General features: G+C 37.6%; 3 protein-coding genes and 1 pseudogene across 4 annotated transcripts; 1 reads left to right on the top strand and 3 right to left on the bottom strand.

Moving 5' to 3' along the window:
* Positions 1-1,220: 1,220 nt before the first annotated feature.
* On the bottom strand, positions 1,221-5,074 carry LOC111346819 (lactadherin-like). 2 transcript variants are annotated; one of them, XM_088752413.1, is made up of 4 exons: positions 4,844-4,968; positions 3,781-4,181; positions 2,886-3,193; positions 1,221-2,398 (listed from the first exon to the last, which is right to left on the bottom strand). In XM_088752413.1, exons 1-4 carry the CDS (start codon positions 4,861-4,863, stop codon positions 2,249-2,251), a joined length of 879 nt encoding a protein of 292 aa, XP_088608539.1. In that variant the 5' UTR covers positions 4,864-4,968; the 3' UTR covers positions 1,221-2,248. The 2 variants fall into 2 exon arrangements, with proteins under 2 accessions (XP_088608539.1, XP_088608540.1); XM_088752414.1 differs by lacking the exon at positions 4,844-4,968 and adding an exon at positions 5,004-5,074 and having other exon boundaries at positions 1,222-2,398.
* A 1,359-nt stretch (positions 5,075-6,433) lies between these two features.
* On the bottom strand, positions 6,434-10,132 carry LOC111346818 (lactadherin). The gene is made up of 4 exons (XM_088752422.1): positions 9,602-10,132; positions 8,388-8,788; positions 7,548-7,855; positions 6,434-7,075 (listed from the first exon to the last, which is right to left on the bottom strand). Exons 2-4 carry the CDS (start codon positions 8,782-8,784, stop codon positions 6,968-6,970), a joined length of 813 nt encoding a protein of 270 aa, XP_088608548.1. The 5' UTR covers positions 8,785-8,788; positions 9,602-10,132; the 3' UTR covers positions 6,434-6,967.
* Positions 10,133-11,205: 1,073 nt separating this feature from the next.
* On the bottom strand, positions 11,206-14,698 carry LOC148735703 (coagulation factor V-like). The gene is made up of 4 exons (XM_088752983.1): positions 14,664-14,698; positions 13,509-13,909; positions 12,192-12,499; positions 11,206-11,727 (listed from the first exon to the last, which is right to left on the bottom strand). Exons 1-4 carry the CDS (start codon positions 14,696-14,698, stop codon positions 11,578-11,580), a joined length of 894 nt encoding a protein of 297 aa, XP_088609109.1. The 3' UTR covers positions 11,206-11,577.
* A 187-nt stretch (positions 14,699-14,885) lies between these two features.
* Positions 14,886-20,606, top strand: LOC148735702 (lactadherin-like; annotated as a pseudogene).
* Positions 20,607-24,639: the final 4,033 nt, after the last annotated feature.

Here is a 24,639-nt window from a genome sequence, read left to right as displayed (position 1 = left end):
TGAACATTATCGGTCGAGCAGATAAGATTATCGACAGAAACAAAGTTTTAGAACGAGAAAAGGACGTGAACCTCGTTTGAAACTAGAGATGGGTTGTTCTCAAAGCAGTTAGTGGCAGAACCAAAAATTTTAGTCAGATACAATGAAATATATGAAGTTCATATATTTTGAACTGCGGTATTAGATACGTATGATGCACGATCCTCGCAGTAGATAGCGCTATTTAAGCAATAGCGAAAATCAGACCTGAAAAAAATCAGGCCTGTACGGGATTCGAACCACTGACCTCTGCGATACTAGTGCAGCGCTCTACCAGCGCTCTACTTAACGGCCTGCTCCCAGTTGGCTTGTTAGCTCAATTGGTAGAGCGCTGCGCTAGTATCGCAGAGGTCAGTGGTTCGAATCCCGTACAGGCCTGATTTTTTTCAGGTCTGATTTTCGCTATTGCTTAAATAGCGCTATCTACTGCGAGGATCGTGCATCATACGTAAAAATTTTAGACTTAAATTTTAATTAATTTTTGTTGCTAATCGTGCTTTCCAGGCGAGAGGGCTCCCTGGATGTCTAACAAAGCTTTGCTCTTATTTTCTCTAGGCAGTGTGTACTAATTTGCTGCAGAACTCTGTATGTTAAACATTTTTGAACAGGTAATTTAAGTTCCGCGTCAGATGTATGATCATGTTTGTTTAATATCAATTTTGGTTTATTGTCTAGATTGTTCCACTCACAGAAAGCCTAAAAATTAAACCAAACTCTGCTATTGATGCGCTCCCTGGAAGGACATAATGGGAATAACATCGGAACACTCGGGTACTGAAGGCAACAGATATTACCTACTTTTTATCATTCTTCTTGCTTAGTTGATGAGGTTTAAAAAAACTTCGATCGACCATGAAAATATACATCGTCATGGTAAAATGATAAAAGGGCGCACGCGTGCATAAATTGAAAGGACTGCTTAAGATCGATGCAATTTCGACAAACAACCGTCCCGTAGGAAGAACCTGACCTATAAATAATCAGCAAAAAGAAGCACTGAACGAAGCATACTTTCCGTACGAATTTTAAAAAACAATGAATGAATAGATCTTAGGCGGGAGTTCATTTAGTAATTGGCGATAAAGGGTATTGATGGGAACGAAGCAAATAAAACAAGAAAAAGAGGAGAAGAGACTAGGGAAGAGCCATACTCCCTTAATAATGCTTCCTTTTTCATTTTTCTTTCTTTCTGTCTATTCTTTCCCTCTATTCAGTTCTCTTTGCTCTGATAACAGTGACGAGCTATTGTTTCCTTACTGGAACAGGCTATTAGAGAAATAATTGGCACGTTGCAAATGAGTGATAAGAATGAGCAAGAAATAATCGAAAAATACGTGTAATAGATGTTCTTAACAAAAATGAAAAGGGAAGGGTTGTGTCAGTTTTATAAAACGTTGCAATTTTCTGCTCTTGTATGGAATTTTATCCATGTGTAAACATCTGAGCGGTATATTCTGCCAGGAAGTTATAAAATGTGCATTCGCATTACGTACGCCAAAGAATAGTAATTATGACAACTGACTGGAGCATGAACAACTTTGAATATATGAATATCGTATATTTGAAGTGCCGATTAAACAAATAAAGATGAGAATGTTCTACGCAATAATAAACACTACTGAAAGCAAAAGTGTTATCAACGACTGCGAAGATCACTCATCTTTAATTCCCAGCCGTTCATTTATGACTACAACGGTTTATTATGTAGCAAAAAAATGGTTTGCTCTCAATTGGCTTTAAGCTCAGTAGAGGTCATGGGTTCAACTCTCGAACAAACCGACTAATGCAAAAGTAATGTTCATTGCCTCGAAGATCATTCTCATCATTACGGAAGCATTTCAGTCGTGATACAAAAATCTACGGTGTCATTACTTTTCTAGTAATATCATCAGCACGTTGCGTACATACAGGTCCACAAGTATTCTCAAGATATTTCCTATGTGCATTATTCCGTCAATCAATGTGACATGCGATTATCATGGAACCAATCTTTTAACTCTGTTTTATCTATAGACTAAGGGTATCCATTTGTGTGAAACGTAAAATCTTTTAATATCAGAGGTATGCATTTTGGAATAGCAGATGTTATGATATATTCCATAACACTCAAGTCTACCACTTATTGCTAATGTAGATATAGTTGCAGCTCATTTCCAGGTCAAAATACAGTTGAGGGTTGCTGTGGCAGCCTTTTTGGATGCTAAAGCAGCTACTGAAGTAAACAGCCGTACAGCTCTGCCCTCATTGTTCTGTAGTTACTTGTCCAAGTCTTTGGCCAGAACCTTACAAAACGAGCCCTGATGTGTTGTGACAACACATGAGAAACCACTGTGCTCTGATCTTCATTACCTTGAAATACCTACAAACAAAATTAAAGTCGATTATCATAATATTAGCTAATTGCTCGATTGAGGATCGCTGAATTGATTTCCGGAAATTTTCATAGAATAATGACTTCAAAGAAGTACACGGGAGACTTCAAGTTCTCTCAGAAGTACTTAGGTTTTATGGCTAAAACTTCATAATTTTTTTCACGAAACTTTTTCGATTCCAGAATGAGGAAAGATGTGACTTTTCGAAGATCATATCCCTCAAATACTTGGATTTTATTTGTTCAAAAAAACAAAATTCAAACTGGAGGCAACTGACTTACCTTCACAACGCGTTTTCTTTGAACACACTCAGTCGAAGCATTAACAAAGACATTGCATGATACCTTTCATGAAACCTTGTTGGGTTTAGAATATGGAAAGATCTCTGGAAAATCATTTTGTGAAAAATTCACGAGCTGTATTAGATCATCAAAAAAAAACAAAAAGACAAACAAATACCAACACCTGACTTACCTTTACAGCATTGTTCTCTTTGTATGTCACCCAATCAGTTTTTCCGTTGGCAAGCGATGAAAGAGTGTAAGTCGTTGTATACTGGTAGGCACCTTTTTTACCCTGGGTAGCGATTTTCTTGATCACCACGTCCTTGCCGAGATCAACTTGAACCCAGGGCTCATTATCACTGGTGCTTGCACTCCATGCCTTGGCGGAGTTGAGACGAAGGAGATGGGCTGGTGTATTTCCGTTCTCAACAGATGAAGCACTAAAAGCTGAGTCTGGAATCCTTCCATCTTCAAGACCTAAGGCCTCCTGTATGCATACTTTTAGAAGAAGAAGAAGCAAGTAAAAATTTTATAATAACATATTTCTTAACCTTACAAAACAGGTGTCATTAAGTTGATAAAATATGTCCTTGTCGCCTTTGTGGCCGTAAGAGTGGCAAGTGTCCAAAGGTTAAAGATAAAACGTCTTCCAAAGTATAATTTCCTTCAGTGTTATCTCATATTACAACTTCGTTGTAGTTCATACTACCAGACCAAAATATTTTCGTCTTTCCTTCACATTTTTACATTTACACATTTTTTAAAACTTTAAGCATTTTTATACATATTTAGGCCGCTTTGCGGAATAATTGAACCGAAAAAAAGCATTAGCAACAACATCATCATTAACAATATCAGTGACTAAGCCAGGGACCTGCTCCGTCTTCGATCTCGGAAGTTTTTTCATGTTCCCCTGAGTAAATTTTACTTGTTATAAAGAGTGAAGTTAATGGCCATGTCCCACTTTTTCAAGACTGTTGTTGTCAATTCAGATACAAGTGTGGTTATTGCCTCGGCTATAAGACCTTCAGAGTAAATTTTTTTTAATTAAGTCGAGAAATTTTAAAAGAGGAAGTTAGCATTACCTTTACATTTTCTGCTGCCACCAACAACCAGACATATCTCCTCTTGATTTCTGCATTCGTTGTCATAGTAACATGGGGCAATAGTAATGTACAGAGCCGTTTTAAAGTCCATCATGTTCTCTGGGGACGACACGTCGCTCATGTTATTCAATTCACAAGTCTCTGCACTTTGGTAATAGTTTATGCTTTTACATTTGGGTTTCTCTTTGCAGAACATCACGCAAGATTTGATGGTTGCAAATGGTACAGTGGCGAACACATGATCTGCCAGGATGCGATTTTGAACGGAGTAGGTTGTGTTTTGGCATCGCGCACCTGAAGAGTATGACACATCTACTTGCCAAAAGATAATCACAATGGAAGTTGCTATGACACCTTTGGTCAGGTGCATAAGCATTGTCCTAGAAACAAACAGACAAAAACCGAGCAAAGAAAAATAAAAAGTAATTGTGATTAACATCAATTTTTTCTTTCTCTTGTGAAAGAAAAGAGCTTATGTTTGAGTCCTTTCAAAATAGTGTACAGCACAATTTTAATTTGTTCTTTTAAAGCTCTTGCAATTATATACAGCCGAAGACTTGTTTTTTTTAAAAATTTAATTCATAGAGGGCACAGTCCGTTAGTCACAAAATACAAGTTCTAGCCTCTTCTGTCAAAGTTAAGCACAAAATTGATTCTTGTTTTTATTATATTGCTGGTAAGTCACCAGGGAAATATGAAGCGCATCCTGCGTTCTGATTGGCTACTCGAGCGGGTGAGAAAGGACCATCTTACTCGCTCGGGATTGCCTGCTTTCATCCCGCTCAAGAAAAGAGTATGTGCCGTGGAACGGACTCACAAACCTTTGGAAATTAAAATATCGGCGATGAAGCGTAGTCAAAGCAAACTAGGTGAGAAAGATCGTGAATAGTTTAAACAAGTGTCAAAGTAAAGCCTTATTTGACAGTTTTGTGCCTAACTTGGACGGTAAAAGGAAAGAGTTTTCAACAATCATGTAATAATTCCTTTTTTTTCTGTTGTGGTGTTTTACTGGTTTAAACAAACTTACACTGCCGTTTCCCACCTCAAAGTAAAGACTAGCATGTTGCTTTTGCACCTTGTAACTAAGAAATCGAAAGGTCTCCCCGTAGCGCCTTCATAAGTCACAAAATACAATGCATTTTAAGCTCAGAGGCCGAAAGTTAAGTGAAACGTCTTAAAAAAAAAAAAAATCTTTGGCTTACCGTAACGGTGAGTTTTTCGCTTGGCAACGTCAGTTGTGTTTGATTCGCTGCAAGAAGTCTCTAGGCTGGCATGCAAAACAGAAAGTTTTTGGGCAAGTCATCAAACCGGATCACATTGAAACACAACGGGGTGTTTTGCCATGAAGAATACAAACACTTTATTGCTTAGCGTGGGAGCACACTAAAAACTCTGTATCGTCGTTCATTATTCATCACCTCTAACTACGCGAACAGACTGGTTGATGCCACGCAATATCTTGAGAGAGCTAACGATATTAGCAAATTTTTAAACTTGAACTCTTTGCTCTGCGAGGTTGAGAAAACTTGCTGATTCTAGAAGATAAACATTAAACCTTAGTTGCACTTGAAAACGAAAACTAAACCGAAAGATAACATTTATTTCTTTTGATTTCGGAATATGTAGCTAGCACGTGATCTCTACTTGTTTAGTTATCGGGTCTAAAATCATTTAATAATTAAAACAAGAAGAAATACATAAAGTCGAATAAAAGTCAAGTTAAAAAAGACATAGTAGTCCGATTGAAAGTTTAAATTGTTTCCATAGCCCATAGTCTGATACCTTCATCCTGATATTGATCTCTTGTAATTTGTCTGTGGCAGAACTGCAAATTTTAATTTTTAAAGCTTTTGTTAAACTGCCTTCCAGGCAAGAAGACTTTCTAAAAACGTTCCAAACTTTGCTCGTATTTCCAGCTAGCAATGAAAATTCATTCGCAGTAGAACCATGCACATCAAGCATTTTGAATAGATTACTCAGGTTCCGCCTGAGATATATGACCATGTTTTGTCAACATTAAAATTAAGGTTATTGTCTTATTAATTTTGTTCTCCACACTGGATGCTTGGGAAACATGACATTGTGTAATTGATGGGCTCTCTGGAAAGATGTCAATAATTTATGCTGCAAAACACTCGTTAACTTTATCTTCTGACCACCTGGCTCACAGGATACCTTTATGATCTAGACACCGAAGCTAAAAGCAAACTTTCCACTAAGCTTGTGTGGAATATCAATGATACAACGAAACTAGTTCTCAGTCTTCGAGCGTGTGGATGAAATTAATAGGGCATCACAAAAATCTTCAAGGTCTCTTGTGAATTGAGCGGGAGTATTTGTAAACGTTTTTTAACTCGTGAAACGATTAATTTAGGGATTCGATATGCATTTTTTGGGGTACGTGTTCGCACGTTAGTAGACTCCAATATGGCGGCTGAAAGCAACAAAAACATACGTCTCCGAGTTCTGCGATAAAAGGCTTGCATTCGTCTCCTGAACGCTCATAAACATCTATATGAGTAATCATTCTCATACAAGGACTGTTAATACCGTGTCACGCAATAGCCTAGAAATTGAACCTTGCTTTATCACAAAACGAAAAACCCAATCAAGCTGAAAATTTAACTAAACTAAAATCACGTAAGGATTGATAATTTATTTTTTTTTATTTTGATGACGTCACGTGAAAACCAAGAACACAAAGTCTAAACTTCACTAATGGCCAACTCTCTACCACGGCCTCCACGACGGCCTCTTTTTTCGGTACCTGTGTGGGCTGTCCATAAATTTAACCCTACCTACATCGGCCTCTTTCTTCTATTCTTAATCAAGGTGGCCGTTGTGGAAAAGTGGTAGTGTATTAGTCCATTATTGCTAATCTCAGTAAGAGCATATTTCCTACAAATCTTTGTAAATGATAATCCTTGTAACATGTAACTAAAATTTACATCCATTTATACAAATTTTGAGTTGCTGGAAATCTCATAAATATGCCTTCTCTTGAAACAGATGACTTTACAAAGATTCCGTGACCTGCAACGGCAAATTTAACGACTTCGAGTCTATTCCTTGGTCGTGATACAATTTGAAAATTGCCGTTCCAACCGTATCAGGGCTGCCGCGGTTATTGAAGGAAACAGCCGTACAGTTCTGCCCTCATTGCTTTTTATTTATTGGTCCAAGTCTTCGGCCAGAACCTTACGAACCGAGCCCTGATGTGCTGTAGCAACACTTGGGAAACCACTGTTTTCTGATCATTGTTTCCTTGAAATACCTGAAATTGTCGTAAAAATCGATATGTATCACGTTACTGAGTTCTCATCTTAATTATAATTATTGGAGATTTTCCACTCACCCCTATCAAAAGTGTGTAACGAGAAATTTGGACCACTTAAAAAAAACTCCACCTTAAAATGGGAACAGAATCAATAAAACGTGAGAAGGGTTGTAGGTAATTGTTTGATTTGCAGATCTCTCATTAAATTCATTGCAGAAGCTCAATGACTCATATATCAAAAATAACAAAAAAAAAAAAAAAAAAAGAGGAGGTTAAGTTCCTTCACAAGCGCAATGATAATGATAATAATGACAATGATAATAACAGTAATAATGATGATGATGACAATAATAATAATAATAATAATAATAATAATTTTTATGACTTTTCTCTGGGTCCAGAATATAGCGATTATCTCCCTAGATTCTTGATTTTATTTCATATATCAAATACCAAACAAATGACTCACCTTCACCTCATCGTTCTCCTTATATGTCACCCAGTCTGTCTCTCCTTCGGCACGTGATAAAAATGTGTAAGTCTTTACCCAGTGATAGGCACCTCGTTTTCCCTGAGTAGCGATTTTCTTGACCACTGCGTCCTTTCCAAGGTCAATTTGAACCCAGGGCCCAGGGTCACTGTGGTCTGCAACCCATGCAGAAGGGGAATTGAGGCGAACGCGACTGGGTTCTGCTCCCTCTTTCACAAACGATGAAGCACTTATAGCTGAATCTGGGATTCTGCCATCTTCCAGACCAAAGGCCTCCATAGTACATACTTTCAAGAAAAGACCAAAATTCAATTATTCATAGAGTTCCTATCCGTACTTCTTTAAATCCATTTATAGAAAAATTGTCCTAGTCGTTATTACAACTAAAGGAGCAAACTCTTCATTGGGAAATTCCCCCCCCTCCCCCCAACCTAACCATTACCACCACCACCACAAACACGAAGAAAGAGACGGTACGTGTAATCCCAGATTCATCCAGTCGCCGACAAAATGGACCAGAGAAACTGTATGGTCATTCCATCACGCTCTATTTTTTTTTCAAATAAATGTAACGGGTACCACTGAGAATATATATGACACGAAAATTTAAAGGATGAAAGTATTACATACTAGAAATAATGCTTCCTCAAAAAGGCAATGGACTAAAGTGCCACACAGACCCAGCAGTTTTAGAATTTTAAAATACGGATAAATCAACGACGACGATGACCTTAACTATCAAGGCAGTGTCTGTAACAGCCTGAGAGCTGATTTTTTTTAGTTAAGTCGGGAAATGTTAGAAAAAGATGATAGCATTACCTTTACATTTTCTGCTGCCATCAACAACCAGGCATATCTCCTCTTGATTTCTGCATTCGTTGTCATAGTAACATGGGGCAATAGTAATGTACAGGGCCGCTTTAAAGTCCATCATATTCTCTGGGGACGACACCTCAATCATGTTATTCAATTCACAAGTCTCTGTATTTTGGTAATAGTTTATGCTTTTACATTTGGGCTTCTCTTTGCAGAACATCACGCAAGATTTGATGGTTGCAAATGGTACAGTGGCAACGGCATGATCTGCCAGGACGCGATTTTGAACGGAGTAGGTTGAGTTTTGGCATTGCGCACCTGAAGAGTATGACACAGCTACTTGCCAAAAGATAATCACAATGGAAGTTGCTATGACAACTTTGGTCAGGTGCATAAGCATTGTCCTAGAAACAAACAGACAAAAAACGAATAAAGAAAAATAAAAAGGAATTGTAATTAACATCAATTTTTTCCTTCCCTTGTGAAGAAAACAAGCTTATATTTGAGTCCTTTCAAAATAGTGTACAGCACAATTTTGATTTGTTCTTTTAAAGCTCTTGCAATTATATACAGCTGAAGACCTGTTTTTTCGAAAAATCTCATTCATAGAGGGCACAGTCAGTTAGTCACAAAATACAAGTTCTAGCCTCTCCTGTCGAAGTTAGGCACAAAACTGATTCTTGTTTTTATTATATAGCTGGTAAGTCACCAGGGAAATATGAAGCGAATCCTACGTTCTGATTAGCTACTCGAGTGGGTAAGAAAGGCCTATCTTACTCGCTCGGGATTGCCCGTATTGATCCCGCTCAAGAAAAGAGTGTGTGCCGTGGAACGGACTCACAAACCTTTGGAAAATATCGGCGATGAAGAGTAGTTAAAGCAAACTAGGTGAGAAAGATCGTGAATAGTTTAAACAAGTGTCAAAGTAGAGCCTTATTTGACAGTTTTGTACCTAACTTGGACAGTAAAAGGAAAAAGTTTTCAACAATCATGTAATAATTGCTTTTTTCTGTTGTGATGTTTTATTGCTTTAAACAAACTTACACTGCTGCTTCCCACCTCAAAGTAAAGACTAGCGGGTTGCCTTTGCACCTTGTAACTAAGAAATCGAAATGTCTCCCCGTAGCGCCTTCATAAGTCACAAAATACAATGCATTTTAAGCTCAGAGGCCGAAAGTTACGTAAAACGTCTTTAAAAAAAAAAAACTTTGGCTTACCGTAACGGTGAGTTTTTCGCTTTGCAACATCAGTTGTCTTTGAATCGCTTCAAGAAGTCTCTGGGCTGGCAAGCGAAACAGAAAGTTTTTGGGCGAGTCATAAAACCGGATCAAATTGAAACACAACGGGGTGTTTTGCCATGAAGAATACAAACAGTTTATTGCTTAGCGTGGGAACACACTAAAAACTCCATATCGTCGTTCATTATTCATCATATCTAACTGAGCGGACAGACTGGATATGATGCCACGCAATATCTTGAGAGAGCTAACGATATTAGCAAGTTTTTAAACTTGAACTCTTTCCTCTGCGAGGTTGAGAAAACTTGCTGATTCTAGAAGATGAACATTAAAACTTAGTTGCACTTGAGAACGAAAGCTAAACCGAAAGATAACATTTATTTCTTTTGATTTCGGAATCTCCAGCTAGCACGTGATCTCTACTTTGTTTAGTTATCGGGTCCAAAATCATGTAATAATTAAAACAAGAAGAAATACATAAAGTCGAATAAAAGTCAAGCTGAAAAAGACATAGTAGTCCGATTGAAAGTTTGTTTGCATAGCCAATAGTCTGATACCTTCATCCTTATAATCATCTCTTGTAATTTGTCAGTGGCAGAACTGCAAATTTTAATTTTTAAAGCTTTTGTTAAACTGCCTTCCTGGCAAGAAGACTTTCTAAAAACGTTACAAAGCTTTACTCGTATTTCCAGTTAGCAACGTAAATTCATTCGCAGTAGAATCATGCACATCAAACATTTTGAATAGACTACTCACGTTCTGCTTGAGACATATGACCATGTTTTGTCAATATCAAAATTAAGGTTATTGTCTTATTTGTCCCCCACACTGGATGCTTGGGAAACATGACAATGTGTTATTGATCGGCTCTCTGGAAGGATGTCATTAATTTATGCTTCAAAACACTCGTTAACTCATTCTTCTGCCCACCTGGCTTACAGGATATCTTTATGATCTAGACACCGAAGCTAAAAGCAAACTTTCCAATAATCTTATGTGGAATATCACTGACATGACGCAACTAGTTCTCAATCTTCAAGCGTGTGGATAAAATTAATAGGGCATTAAAGAGATGTGCAAGGTCTGTTGTGAATCAAGCGGGAGTATTTTTAAACGTTTTTTAACTCGTGAAACGATTAAATAGGGGTTCCATACGCATTTTTCGGGGTGATAACACACTAGGAGACAGGGAACAATATGTATCTTATCAAAGATAGCGTACCGATTTTCTGCTATGGCGGATCAGTTGGGGCGGAGTTTTGTGGGGATAACAGCTTAATCTGTTTCTTGGAATTACAGAAATAATGGTAGAAAGATTTACGTACAACCCACATAGCATTCTTCTAAAAGGTAATCTCTCGTTCTCGCCAGAGTTTTAGAAGTTCTTTATAAAATGACTGTGTATGTGTGGGGGCTAGATACAAAACTTGCTTCTTCGCCCTTTAGTACAGTCACTGTATCATTTTAACCGTATTCAACCCAGTAAACAAATGAGTTCCCCGATCAGCTTGGACGCTGTAATAGCCAACGCCTACTAAAATGTTTTCCACAAAAGAAACGTTTCAGCACCAGGTTCACTACCTTTTTTTATGTACATTCTTTGATCTTATAAGTCGTGTGACGTAATTATCATTATAATTATTTTTTGAATAACAATGAGTACACAACTTTATCGGTTACCTTTAAGTATATGAGTTCAGTCATGATAGATAATCACAGTAGGAGCATATTTCCTAGAAATATTTGTACATGATAATCCTTGATGTAAAGAAACGTTTATACCCATTTGTGCAAATTGTGAGTTGTTTAAATCTCGTAAACCTGCCGTCTTTTGAAACAGATAACACTACAAAGATTTCGTGACCTGCAACTGCAAATTCAACTAGCTCGTGTTCATTCCCTGGTAAAGATATAACTTTAAAGTTGCTGTTCCAACTGTAGTAGGGCTGTCGGGGTTATTGAAGAAAACAGCCGTACAGCTCTGCCCTCATTGCTTTGTATTTAAAGGTCCAAGTCTTTGGCCAGAACCTAACAAACCGAGCCCTGATGTGCTGTAGCAATACATGGGAAACCACTGTTTTCTGATCATTGTTACCTTGAAATACCTGAAAATATCATAAAAGTTGATAAGTATCACGTTACCGAGTTCAAATCTGATTTATTGAAAGATTTCTCTCTTCGCCCTTTCAAAAGTGTATGACGAGAAAAGTTTGACTTCTAAAAAAAACTTCACCTTGAAAGGGGAACAGAATTAATAAAATGTGAGAAAAGTTGTGGTTAATTGTTTGATTTTCAGATCTCTCGATAAACTCATTATAGTAGCTTAATCATTGATTCACTTAAATAAAGGATAAAAGCAACAGAGGACATTAAAGTTCCCTCACAAGAGCAGTAATAATAATAATAATAATAATGATAATAATAATAATAATAATAACACAGACTACCAGACAATTTCTATGAATTCTCTCCGGGGTCCAGAATTTAGAAAGATGTGCCTTTTTGAAGCGATTATCTCTCTAAATTCTTGATTTTATCTGATATATCAAATGCCAAACAATTGACTTACTTTCGGTACATCATTCTCTTTATACGTCACCCAATCAGTCTCTCCGTTGGCATGTGAGGAAAGCGTGTAAGACCTCACCCAGTGATGCGCACCCCGTTTCCCCTGGGTGGCGATTTTCTTGATCATCGCATCGTTTCCGAGGTCGACTTGAACCCATGGCCTGCGGTCACTGTGGTCTGCAACCCATGCAGAAAGGGAATTGAGGCGAACGCGACTGGGGTGTGCATTCTCGTTCACAAACGATGAAGCACTTATAGCTGAATCTGGAATTCTGCCATCTTCCAGACCAAAGGCCTCCATAGTACATACTTTCAAGAAAAGACCAAAATTCAATTCTTCAAAGAGTTCCTATCCGTACTTCTTTAAATCAATTGATGGCAAAATTATTCAAGTCCGATTATTGCAACTGGAGGAGCAAACACTTCATGGTGAACCTCCCCCCCACCCCTCCCCCCACCCAAACATTATGACCACAACCATAAACAAGAAGAAAGAGACATGTAATCACAGCTACATCCATTCGCCAACAAAATAGACGAAAAAAACGTATGGTAATTCGTGCCATTCCTTCATGCTCCATCTTTTTTCAAAATTTATTGAATCGGGTTCCATTGACAATACATATGACAAGAAAATTAAAAAAACGAAACTATTACATGCTACAGATAATGCACCCTTAAAAAGACAATAGACTCCAGTGTCAAGCAGACTCAGAAGTTTTAGAATTTTAAAACAAGGATATCTCAACGACGACGACCTTAATTGTCAAGGCAGTGTTGTTTCTTTAAAAATAGAAATAAATTCCTTCGGTGTTGTTTTATTTGACAGTTTTTAGAATTCTAAAGCGCGGTGCTGAATTCATACAACCAGACTACGATGTTTTGGTCTTTCCTCGACTTTTTGCATTTGCGCATACCATGAAACTTTAAAAAATTTTCTAACGTAATTAGGTCCCATTTGCAGAATCATTCAACCAAAACCAAAATTAGTGACTAACGGACCTGCTTCGTCTTCGAGCCCGAAACTTTTTTCATATTTCTTTGGATAAACCTTGCTACAAGATAAAATTTTACGATATTGCAAAAAGAGTATGGTCATGAGAAGCAGTAGTGTTAGTGTAAGTAGTGCTATGCCTGTTTAAAGTAGTGTTAATATAACGAGTGTTTTTCGTAAATTAAGTCATGAAGTAAAAAAAACAAAACAATTAAAAAACTGTTATTCTTTCAGATGTGGTTATTATCTTGGCTATAAGAGCCTCAGTAATGATTTTTAAATTAAATCGAGAAATGTTAAAAAAAAAACAGATGATAGCATTACCTTTACATTTTCTGCTGCCACCAACAGCCACACATATCTCCTCTTGATTTCTGCATTCGTTGTCATAGTAACAGGGGGAAATAGTCATGTAAAGGGCCGTTTTAAAGTCCATCATATTCTCTGGGGACGACACCTCGCTCATGTTGTTCAATTCACAAGTCTCTGTATTTTGGTAATAGTTTATGCTTTTACATTTGGGTTTCTCTTTGCAGAACATCACGCAAGATTTGATGGTTGCAAATGGTACGGTGATGAACGCGTAATCTGCAAGGACGCGATTTTGAACGGAGTAGGTTGCGTTTTGGCATTGCGCACCTGAAGAGTATGACACAGCTACTTGCCAAAATATAATCACAATGGAAGTTGCTATGGCGTCTTTAGTGAGGTGTGCAGGCATTGTCCTAAAGACAAACAAAAAAGAATAAAGAAAAAGGAAAAATTCTCAATATCAACTTCTTCTTTCTCTCTCTTGTAAAGGAAACGAGCTGTTTTAGTTTTCTTTTTTACTATTAATTGACTGAGTCCTTTCCAAATCCTGTACAACAGCAAAGTTTCCATCAAAAACAGGTTTGGTTTGGTGATCTTCCACTGAAGATAAAGCCCTTGCAATTATATAAAGCTGGAGATTTGTGTTGAATTCAATTCAGAGAATGTAAAGGAGAATGAAACTAATTCTAAGGACTCCAACTACATCACCGTAGCGCCTTCATCAGTCACAAAAGACAAGTTCCAGTCTCCTCTGTAAAAGTTAGGCACAAACAACGCACTGCTACATGTTTTTACTATAGAGGTGGCAGCACCCGTGGGTAATTTGGAGCGAATACTGTGTTCTGATTGGCTACTCTCGGGGTGGGCAGATATGCCCCTGTTAATTGCCCACTCGGGATTGTCCTCATTGATCCAGCGCAAGAATAAAAAGTGCCGTGGAGCGGATTCACAAAGTTTGTAAATTTTGGAAAATATTGGCGACGATACGTGAACAGTGCAAACTAGGTAAGAAAGACCGTGGAACTTTTCGGCTCCCTTTTACAGAATAATTTAAACAAACATGAGCGCAAAGCCTTATTTGACGGTTTTGTGGGAAAAACGTTTCCAGCAATCATGCATTAGTTCCTTTTCTTCTGTGTTGATGTTTATCGGTTTAACCAAACTCACATTGCTGTTTCCCACCTCGAAGTGAAGAATGGCATGTTGCTTTTGCGCCTTGTAACCAAGAACTCCAAAAATCTTCTCGAAGCGCCTTCATCAGTCACTAAGCACAATGCATTTTAAACTGAGGAGCCCAAAAGCTAAATAAAATCTGTTTAAAGGAAAACTTTGGCTTACCGTAACGGTGAGTCCCTCTTTTTGCAACCACACTTGTCAATAATTTGCTGTATGAAGTCTGTGCTGGTAAGAGAATACAGAAAGTTCTCGGGCAAAGACATAAAACCAAATCAAATTGAAACACAACGGGGTGTCTTTCATAAGGAATACAAACAACGCATCGCTAAGCGTGGGAGCGCACTAAAAGCTCCATCTTATCGTTCATTATTCATCACGTCTAACAATGCAAACAGACTGGATGATACCTAGCAACGTCTTCAGAGAGCTAGCGTTATTAGCAAATTATTAATCTTGAACCTTTCATCTGCGAGGTTGAGAAACCTTGCTAATTTTCGAAGACAAACATATTACCTCAGTTGCTCCTGAGAACGGAAACTAAACCGTAGGTTAGCATATATTTCTTTCGATTTCTGAGTCTCCAACTGGCTCGTGATCTCTACTTTGTTTATCTACTTTGTTATCGAGTCCAAAATTAGTTAGCGGTTGTATGGTGGTTCCAGTCTGTGAATAGTAGATAACGAAAGTTGAAATGAGAACAGATACCTGATTCTCAGCGGGTGGAACTTCGCCCGGCACAGATAGATAGATACTTTATTATAAACACTTTGGAGCCATAGGCTGAATTACGGAATATTTACAAACACATATGATAAAAAATGAAGTATAAAATATTACAACTTCGTCGTTAATTATAGGAACTCTTCTGTAAATAAAACCACTTTTTCTAGCTCTAAACAATTCTTGTCCTGCAGTCAGCTTAAACTTTACGGTAGACATTACGAGCAACGAACAATTCCAATATTTGGATATGCCTAAAATTGTGGAAAATGTACTTCACGTGTTTGTTTAATCATTATTTTTATATTGGATTGTAAATAGCTTTGGTTTTCGTAGCATAACTTTCAAGGCTTCCCCTCATTACCTCACTGTCCTTTATTTTGGAGGAGCATATATCCGTCAGAGTTCATGCATAACTGAGTGAAGAGGTCAGTGTTATTCGTTACCTTTTCACTTTGACTCTTACTATTCATATAATCTCTACTGTTTAGCACTGATCAAGTGTCATTTCATAGGCGAGTACAGTACACATAACAATTCAAACAGAAAACTGCGAACACAAAGAAATCGAGGTGTTCCTGGCAATTCCAAATTGAAGAAAAAAATCTTGGTTAAAAGCTCTTTTGTTCAAAGTTTAGATTTGACGCATTGCAGTTGGAGTTTTACGTTTGAGATGCAATGAATATATGAAGTTCATATATTTTGAACTGCGGTATTAGATACGTATGATGTGCGATCCTCGCAGTAGATAGCGCTATTTAAGCAATAGCGAAAATCAGACCTGAAAAAAATCAGGCCTGTACGGGACTCGAACCACTGACCTCTGCGATACTAGTGCAGCGCTCTACCAATTGAGCTAACAAGCCAACTGGGAGCAGGCCAGTATATTCATATATTCGTATATTCATATATTCATTGCATCTCATTTATCACTTTCATGGGTTTATTACGAATCAACTTAACGGCCTGCTCCCAGTTGGCTTGTTAGCTCAATTGGTAGAGCGCTGCACTAGTATCGCAGAGGTCAGTGGTTCGAGTCCCGTACAGGCCTGATTTTTTTCAGGTCTGATTTTCGCTATTGCATAAATAGCGCTATCTACTGCGAGGATCGCACATCATACGTAGTTTTACGTTTGTCTATTAAAATCAGGGGCTAACCCAACCGGTCAAAGGACAGAAAAAGATGAAAATTTGATGATAACTTGAGCTATAGCTAAGTAGATCCGTACGCATTCAACTTGTTTGGTTGATTTGTTGAATGATGAATGATCATACAAATGTTTTAACTTTTGTGCACCCCCACGTTCGACAATACCTTGTATTCTTCACTGAAAACATTATTGGGCCTAATTTGATTCAGTTATATTTAATTTTCAAGGAAATCGCTGTCTTTCTTTACTAACCATGAAATATTTTTTTATTTATTTTTTACCTCAGTTTGAATTACTGGGACGTGAAGATGCAGAGGAAAAGACTCAGATAAGTTGTGTGAAGTAATGAGAGGTTATTTTCCTTACATATATCTAACCTGACTTGAATGCTAATTTTTTTTAAGCGAAATATACATTTATTGCATGATTAAGTAAATAAGGGCGGCACTATTTCAGTTAACGATAATCGGCGTTGTTTGCAGCGACATTCAAAATTGACCTTCCCTTGAAGGAAAACGCGAAACGTTTACGTTTGGTTGAATAGATGAACACTAATATTGAAAAAGTAATCTAGAAAAGGAACAGTAGCACATAGCTTAACGCGGCTCCTTTTTAAAACGAGCAAAAAAGCGGAGTGGACAATTTTAATTATACATGGCCTGTTATGGAAGAAATCAAACTTTCTCCAACTACGTGTGCATTACCTTCTAATATTCAAGTTATAGGCGTGCAAGAAAAGCTTTACTCGGTTGCTTTTGAAGAATAGTTGAAAGGGATATACGTCTTGCAAAAAATATCAATTTTCCTGTAACTTCATGGATACAGTCTCGATGAGGTAAAAAACTTGCTCATTCTGGGAAAGTCAGTATAAAGGGATTGGTTTCAGTCAGTGTAAACTCTTCCCAGAGAAAACCTGTAAAATTTCATCTAAGGTTGAAAATAAAAAAAACACAAATACCTTAATTTAGTTCGAAAGAGCTAATTCCCAGACAAAAATATACTGATTAGACGAATCCACGAGTTTTGAATTATTCACGTGAAAGATTAGACAAAAAGTGAAAACGAATAGAATGCATTTTCCTTTTAATCCTATTTTTTTAAAAAAAGATATATAATAAAGTACATTCGCGCTAAAATTTCTTGCTTTCTTTTTTTAATAAAATATCTCCTGTATTCTATATATACTTTGGCTTGTCTATTTTTTGCCATATCATACTTCTTTATTAACGTGAAGCGCTCATCTGCAAAAGAATGAAGATCACTAAACCAAAACTCCCCAGACAAAACTAATTTGCTGAGACTTCCAAAACAACGTCTTCTCTTGAATCATTTCAGAGGAATTCATTTATCAATAACTCCATCATTTCTGTCCTTGGCGGTCCTTTATTTTGTTTCTAAAACAATGACCAAGCTCCTCACGATAGGCGTCCTAACAACGTCCTTGTGATTACCAGTATTGCCAAGTACGTGACGCGTTATCTTCAGTCACACAATGCCGAGGAGCAACCTACTCCATTCAAAAGAAAAACAAAAATACAAAGACTTGTGAGTTGAATAACATGAGCACGATTTCGGCCCCAGAAAAGATGTTGGATTTTGAACTAGCAATGTACATGACCAAAGCTTTTCAAGTCCCTTGTTATTATGATACTGAATGTGAAGGGCGAGAAGGAGATCTGCCAGCTTATGGTGGGCGGGAGCAAATGGAAAGGTTAGGTTTTTTTCTGTAGAGGGTAGTCTTGTGTATCCAACTGTCATGAAGCTCCAACGGCGTAGGAGACAATTACAGTTTTTCAAATTTATGACAAAGCTTGAATAAAAAAGAAGGATGAGACCTACAACTTTTTCAGGAAGGATAACCCTGGGATCGAAGGGAAAGCACTTCGCTATTCCTTGGTAGTTTATGTTGTTTTTATTTGTTGTTGTTTTTCCTACTATTATTGTTGCTGTCGCTGCCTTTGTGGTTGCTGATGTTGTTCCTGATATTGGTTTTGTTTTTTATTGTTGTTGTTGTTGTTGTTGTTTGTGGTTGTCTTCTTTTCCGCAATTGTTGTTTTTGTTGTTGTTGTTGTTGTTGTTGCTGTTACTGCCGCTCTTGTTGCCGCTGCTGTTGCTGTTACTGTTGTTGTTGGTGGTGGTGATGGTACTGCTGTTTATGTTGTTGTTTTATTGTCGTATGATTCCTTTAAAAGGAATCCCAATTACAAGGAAAATAATGCTATCAATACATATTTCTCTATGTTTTGACAGGACAGTGGAGACAACTGTTTTTTTTTTGAGGGGGGGAGAGGAAGGGAGAGAAGCACTATATTTACTCTCTTTATATCTCAGCCTTGGTGATGAGGATGGTGGCAAAGGAGATGAGGAAATAAGATGAAGTATTTGCTCCAACATTTTACAATGAGACAGGGAAATATTCCAACATTGGAAGGGTGGTAATTTTTTTCAAACAATTGCTGCTTACCTTTTTTTTTGAAAGCATGCATTGAGGCCTTTGGTCTAGAAGATAGAAGAATTCCAGATTGAACTATAACTGCTTCATCGTTTGTGAACAAGAATGCAGATTCCAATCGTATTCGCCTTAACTCGCCTTCTGCATGGGTTGCACACCACGTTGACTCCAAGCCCTGGGTTCAAGTTGACCTCGGAAACAATGCGATGATCAAGAAAATCGCTACCCAGGGTAAATGGGGTGCATATCACTGGGTGAGGTCTTACATGCTCTCCTCGCGTACCAGCAGAGAGACTGATTTGGTGACGTATAAAGAGAAGGATGATGTGAAAGTGAGTCGTCTAATTTGTTTGAGATTTAATATATCTGATAATACCAAGTATTTGGTAGGATAATCGCATAAAAGTCATCTTTTCTCCATTATCGAACCAGAGAGAAGTCGAGGGACCTTTTTTCTTATCCGATGATTCTTTACAGTATTGAATCTATAAGAAGATTAAGAAAAAAACGACTGATCTGAAAATCAATCAATTAGTTGTAACCCCAATTAAATTTTGATGAAAAATCCCCGTCCCTTTCAAGGTTCAACTTTGTTTTCCAGTTTGTCCAACCTTTTACGTTACTAATGCTAGAAAGGGGTGAAAAGAGAAATATTTCAACAAGTCTGACGAGGATTAAGCGTGATATGTATGAAATTTTATGACATTTCAGTTATTTCAAGAAAACAATGATCAGGAAACAGTGGTTTCCCATGTGTTACAACAGCAAATCAGGGCTCATTTCGTAAGGTTCTGGCCTAATACTTGGACCCATAAATAAAGAGCCATGACAGCAGAGCTGTACGACTGTTTCCTCCAATGACTGCTTCAACCTAATACTTTTTTAGAACAGCAAATTCAATGTTTAAACTGACCAGGAAACTAACTCAAGTCAGTTAGATCACAAGTACGTGGTTGATCTGGGTCTTGTAAGCCGGTTGTGTCAAAAGCCGAGCAACATTTATATCACAAAGTAATCCACTGATTTAAAAACATTTAAAAATGTGCACAAATGGGCACTATCAGTTTATGAACAAAACTGATAGTGTACTATTTAAGTGGTTTAAAGAACACCATTTCACTAAGAGTGGTGGGGTTATGTATGTAGGGGTCATCGTGAGTATGTTGTAAAAATAGTAAAGGAATTCAAGCCGAATTCACTTTGGTCCGTATAGGGGAATGCACTTTTGTATGAGTACACCGTCCAGAAGCAAATAATGTGTCTGTTTCTTGGAAAACAAGAATTTCCCTTTCGAAATTATTTAATCCAGTCTCTTTTATCAAACTCTTCTGTTGAACTGTAGCCTTCGAACAAAACTGACATTGATTGAAAAGATACTGTTTTTAGAATGAACCCATATCAGGGCTAGAGCCACTGAAGTTGGAGCATTTCCCTCTTTTAGAGCAGAATGCACTCAAATCCTTATTTATAAGATTAAGTAGCAGAAAGAAAAAAAATTTTTCAGAGAAAGTAAACACAAGGCCTTCAAGTGTAAGGCATGCATGCTAGGAGGTTACAAAGCAACAAACACCTACATTTCCTCTCAGTCCATAACTTTGGGTTACGTTTGATCGTTCAACATGAATTATGCACATCTTTCCCGAATTGTATTTATCAAGCTGTTAGTTATGCATGAAAGATTTTGTGCCATGAAACATAGATCGACAAGACCAAGAGAGGATCCTTTCTTTAAAGTACAATGCTTTTATTCACACAAAACTGAAAAGCTTTTTAATCATATCTATTTAAAAATGTAATATCTTCTTTGTTTCAGTGAGAGATAATAAGGGAGTAATGACGACACCAATTTTTTGTCTGTACGTGCCGGGGACCCATTCGCCAAGTAGGCGTTTGGATGATGGGTCTGCAAACCGAAATTTACGAAAAGTTATTATAAAGATAAGCGGGTCGAGCGACGGAACTTCTCCTACGAAACGGCTTGTTATGGAGCAGAGAAATTTCGAGTATATCTAGCTCGAAATTTCGGTCCTTTCTATATTCTACAATTTTGTTCCTCTAGTAACTGAACCCTTATGGTTGTTAAAAAACTAATAAAGCTTCCTTTCAGAGTACGATTACACTCCGCTCAATTGGACCTTATTTTCATGTGTTAAAGCTTGCTGAGCCAAAATAAGTCAGGATGTCATTTCTAAAAATTAGAAATGATAAATTCAGAGATAATACAAAACAGACTAAGGGCGACAAAATAATAACAGCATGACTAAATCCAGCAAGAGCGACAAGCGAGGTAAGATCACACAGGAAACATAAAGACGGGATGGTTCCAAAATGAAAATAGGTTCAATGCTATCAAGTTTAAGATATAACTACGACATGTTCATGTTTATCATCAAAAATTAATTTTGCTCTTGATATAAAAAAGAAACAAAGCTAAAAGTGTGATTATACTTCTAGATAATAGGAGATTTTCATTCTTTTACACTACCAGGAGTGTTTGGTTATGAATGATCATCGAATAATCCTCAATGGTAACTCAACCCCTATGGCCGTTAAAACTAACAAAGCTTGCTATCATTGCATGATTACACTCCGCTCAGCTGGACCTTATTTTCATACCTTACAGGTTGCTGAGCCAAAACAAGCCAGGATATCATTTCTGAACATTCAAAAATTAGTTTGGTTTAATGAGCGTCCCAAATAACTTTCTGACTTCTTCAACTGACTAGGAGATCTCTTGAATGGTAATCACTCGTAAGCGAAGTTGGATAAGGAAGAGCTACAGGCAAGGTAAAATAAGGTTTCACTTTTTTGAGACCTAATTCACAAGTAAGTCTTGACTTCGGAATCTGAAATTACAAGTAATCGTATGACTTATGAATGGGCTACATAAAAATATCTGGAGTTAGTTTTTTACCAAGAGGAAGATAAACTTCGCTCCGTTTACAAGCACGGAAGAAAAATTTGGTTGAAATAGACAGAATAAGGCAAAAAAACAAAAAAAAAATCTTCTGTGCGTGGGTAGGGATAAAGAAGATTGAGGGGGGGGGGGGTTGTACAAAACTTAGCGCAGCTTCCTTTTAAAATGAGTCATGATATCCAGAGGTGTGGGCAAAAATATATTTGGCGAGTTTTGTAATGGATCAAGCCTTCTCGAAATACCTCTTGAGCATCAACGTAAAGGCGTGCCAAAACGTTCTAACAAAGAATGGTGAAAATGGGAAAAAAAAACTTTTAAACCATCCTAGTTCAGCAAAAAGTTCTCGGAAGAACTTCTGCAGAAACCTTAAACTTGCGCAATACGTAAAAAGAGACTTAAAGGAGTAAGAAAAACGCATGCAATAGGCGAAGTTTTTTAGCGAAGAATTTCAAAATTTTCATCTGAGGCTTACATATAATCAATCACGTCAGGACGGAAAATGCGTGCACTGTAAGTACCTCCTGTTGTCCCTTGCAAAGCCTTCTAAGGCTTTGTATGGGACAACGGGAGGTACTTACAGTGCACGCGTTTTCCGTCCTGTCATGCCCTTTACGTTCACATTTAGAAATTGCTTTTGAAATGTTCATAAAGGGAATCTCGGTATTCGACCCCACAAGTGATGTGGTTATCTTGAATTCTTATTTTGATTTTACTTTGAAAGGGGAAGCCAAGAGTAGAAAATCAAGATTTGTTTTTTCTTAATTTTAGGCTTTTACCAGGTTTCCCACTGAAACACAATCTTTTCTCAAGAAAATGTCTCGAATTTACCATGATATATGTTTACGTCTCCTGCTGAGTGCAACACTATGCCGAAGTTTCACCCACAAAGATATGGAAACTCCCAAAACAAAACATATTCAACAAAATCATGATGATTATGTTCCTGAGGACACCTTGTGTTCTTTAGTATAACTAAGCAGTCCAATGAGAGAATAAAACAGCGTGTCAGAAAACAAATTATTAATTAATTGCCAATTCAACTCTTATATTATTTTGTTCATTCGTTTATTTTGTCTTTAGGAAAACGACACTGGAACTGACCAGACACTGGCATTTAATAGAAACACAACCACTAATCAACGAAATATACAAAAATCCGTTTCTCGTATCTTACAAAAGAGGACGGTCGCCCAAAGACATACTCAATGGGGCCAAACTTTGAATGGGCTACTCTAAACACGCGCTGGGGAGTCGTGTAGACCTGTCAACCCCATTTTACATTGACACAAAGTTTTGCTCTTCTTAAGTATGCATGGAGGCCCTAGGTCTGGAAGATAAAAGAATCCCAGATTTAGCCATAACTGCTTCATCGTTTGGGAACGAGAATGCACGTCCCAACCGTGTTCGCCTCAACTCCCCTTCTGCATGGGCTGCAGATCACAGTGACTCAAATCCCTGGGTTCGAGTTGACCTTGGAAAAGACGCAGGGATAAAAAAAAATCGCTACTCAGGGGAAACGTGGTGCCTATCGCTGGGCAAGGACATACACGCTTTCATCACGTGCCAACGGAGAGACTGACTGGGTGACATATAAGGAGAACGATGATATGAAGGTGAGTTGTTTGTCTGGTATCTGATACATCAGATGAAACCAAGTACTTGGTAAGATACTCCCTCAAAGGTCACATTATTCTATATCCTGAACCTGGAGAAAAGTCATAGAACGGTGTTTGGCAGTTTTCGTTATTCTTTGATTAAATTGGATCGAAGAATGAATTAATCAAACGATCTGAAAATCCATTCCCGTCAAGTTTTATTGAAACATCCCGCCCTCCTTTCCAGGTTGAGTGCTTTTCGGTGGTCCAGTTTTTTTCGCTACAAACATTGGAAAGGGGCAAAGATAGAAATGTTTTAAGTAATTCTGACGAAAAATCGGTAGCTTCTTACATACTATCAACTTTTTGATATTTATTCTTAGGTATTTCAAGGCAATAATGATCAGAAAACAGTTGTTCCCCATGTGTTGTCACAGGACATCAGGGCTCGTTTCGTGAGGTTCTGGCCCGGGACTCAAACCAACAAATACCGAGCAATGAAGGCAGAGCTGTACGGATGTTTCCTTCAGTAACTGCTTCAGCCCCACTACGGTTGGAGCAGGAAATTTCAAACTTTATCTTGAATAAACTTGAGCATGTTAGATTAGCAGTTTCAAGTGGATCTGGGTAGTGTAACTTGGTTCAAAAGACCTCAGGTTTCTTTTCGCGATTTAAATTATTCACGATGTTTTAATATGATAGATTAATTTTTCTTACTAGTTTATCGGAAAAGTTGAACGTTTTAATACTAGCTTGAGGATGATCGTGAACACAGTCAGGTTTCTTGGAAGTATGCATAGATTATCATTAATAAAGTAACATCGTTTTCATGGATAAAAAAGTTCGGCACCTATGATTATCGCAGAAGACCACAAAACTTGAATAAGTATAATTGAATCAATAACTTTAATAAAGGCGGCAAATTGGCAATAATTTTGACATGCAACATATTAGATTCAATAAATATATACGACGAAAAGGATTGGACATCGTGCTGAAATTATAATTCATGAATGACAATCTTGCAAACGTACGCTACTGCAGCGTCCAGTAGGCAGTCACTGAGGGATCAAAGTGACGCCATTATGGTGATTCCGGGGATACACTCTGCAGAACGCATTTAGAATAATTT

This window comes from Stylophora pistillata, chromosome 3 (genome assembly GCF_964205215.1).
Source record: "Stylophora pistillata chromosome 3, jaStyPist1.2, whole genome shotgun sequence".
NCBI classification, from domain to species: domain Eukaryota; kingdom Metazoa; phylum Cnidaria; class Anthozoa; order Scleractinia; family Pocilloporidae; genus Stylophora; species Stylophora pistillata.
The sequence above is the reverse complement of the archived record's forward strand: the minus strand, read 5'-3'. Positions and strand labels throughout refer to the sequence as shown.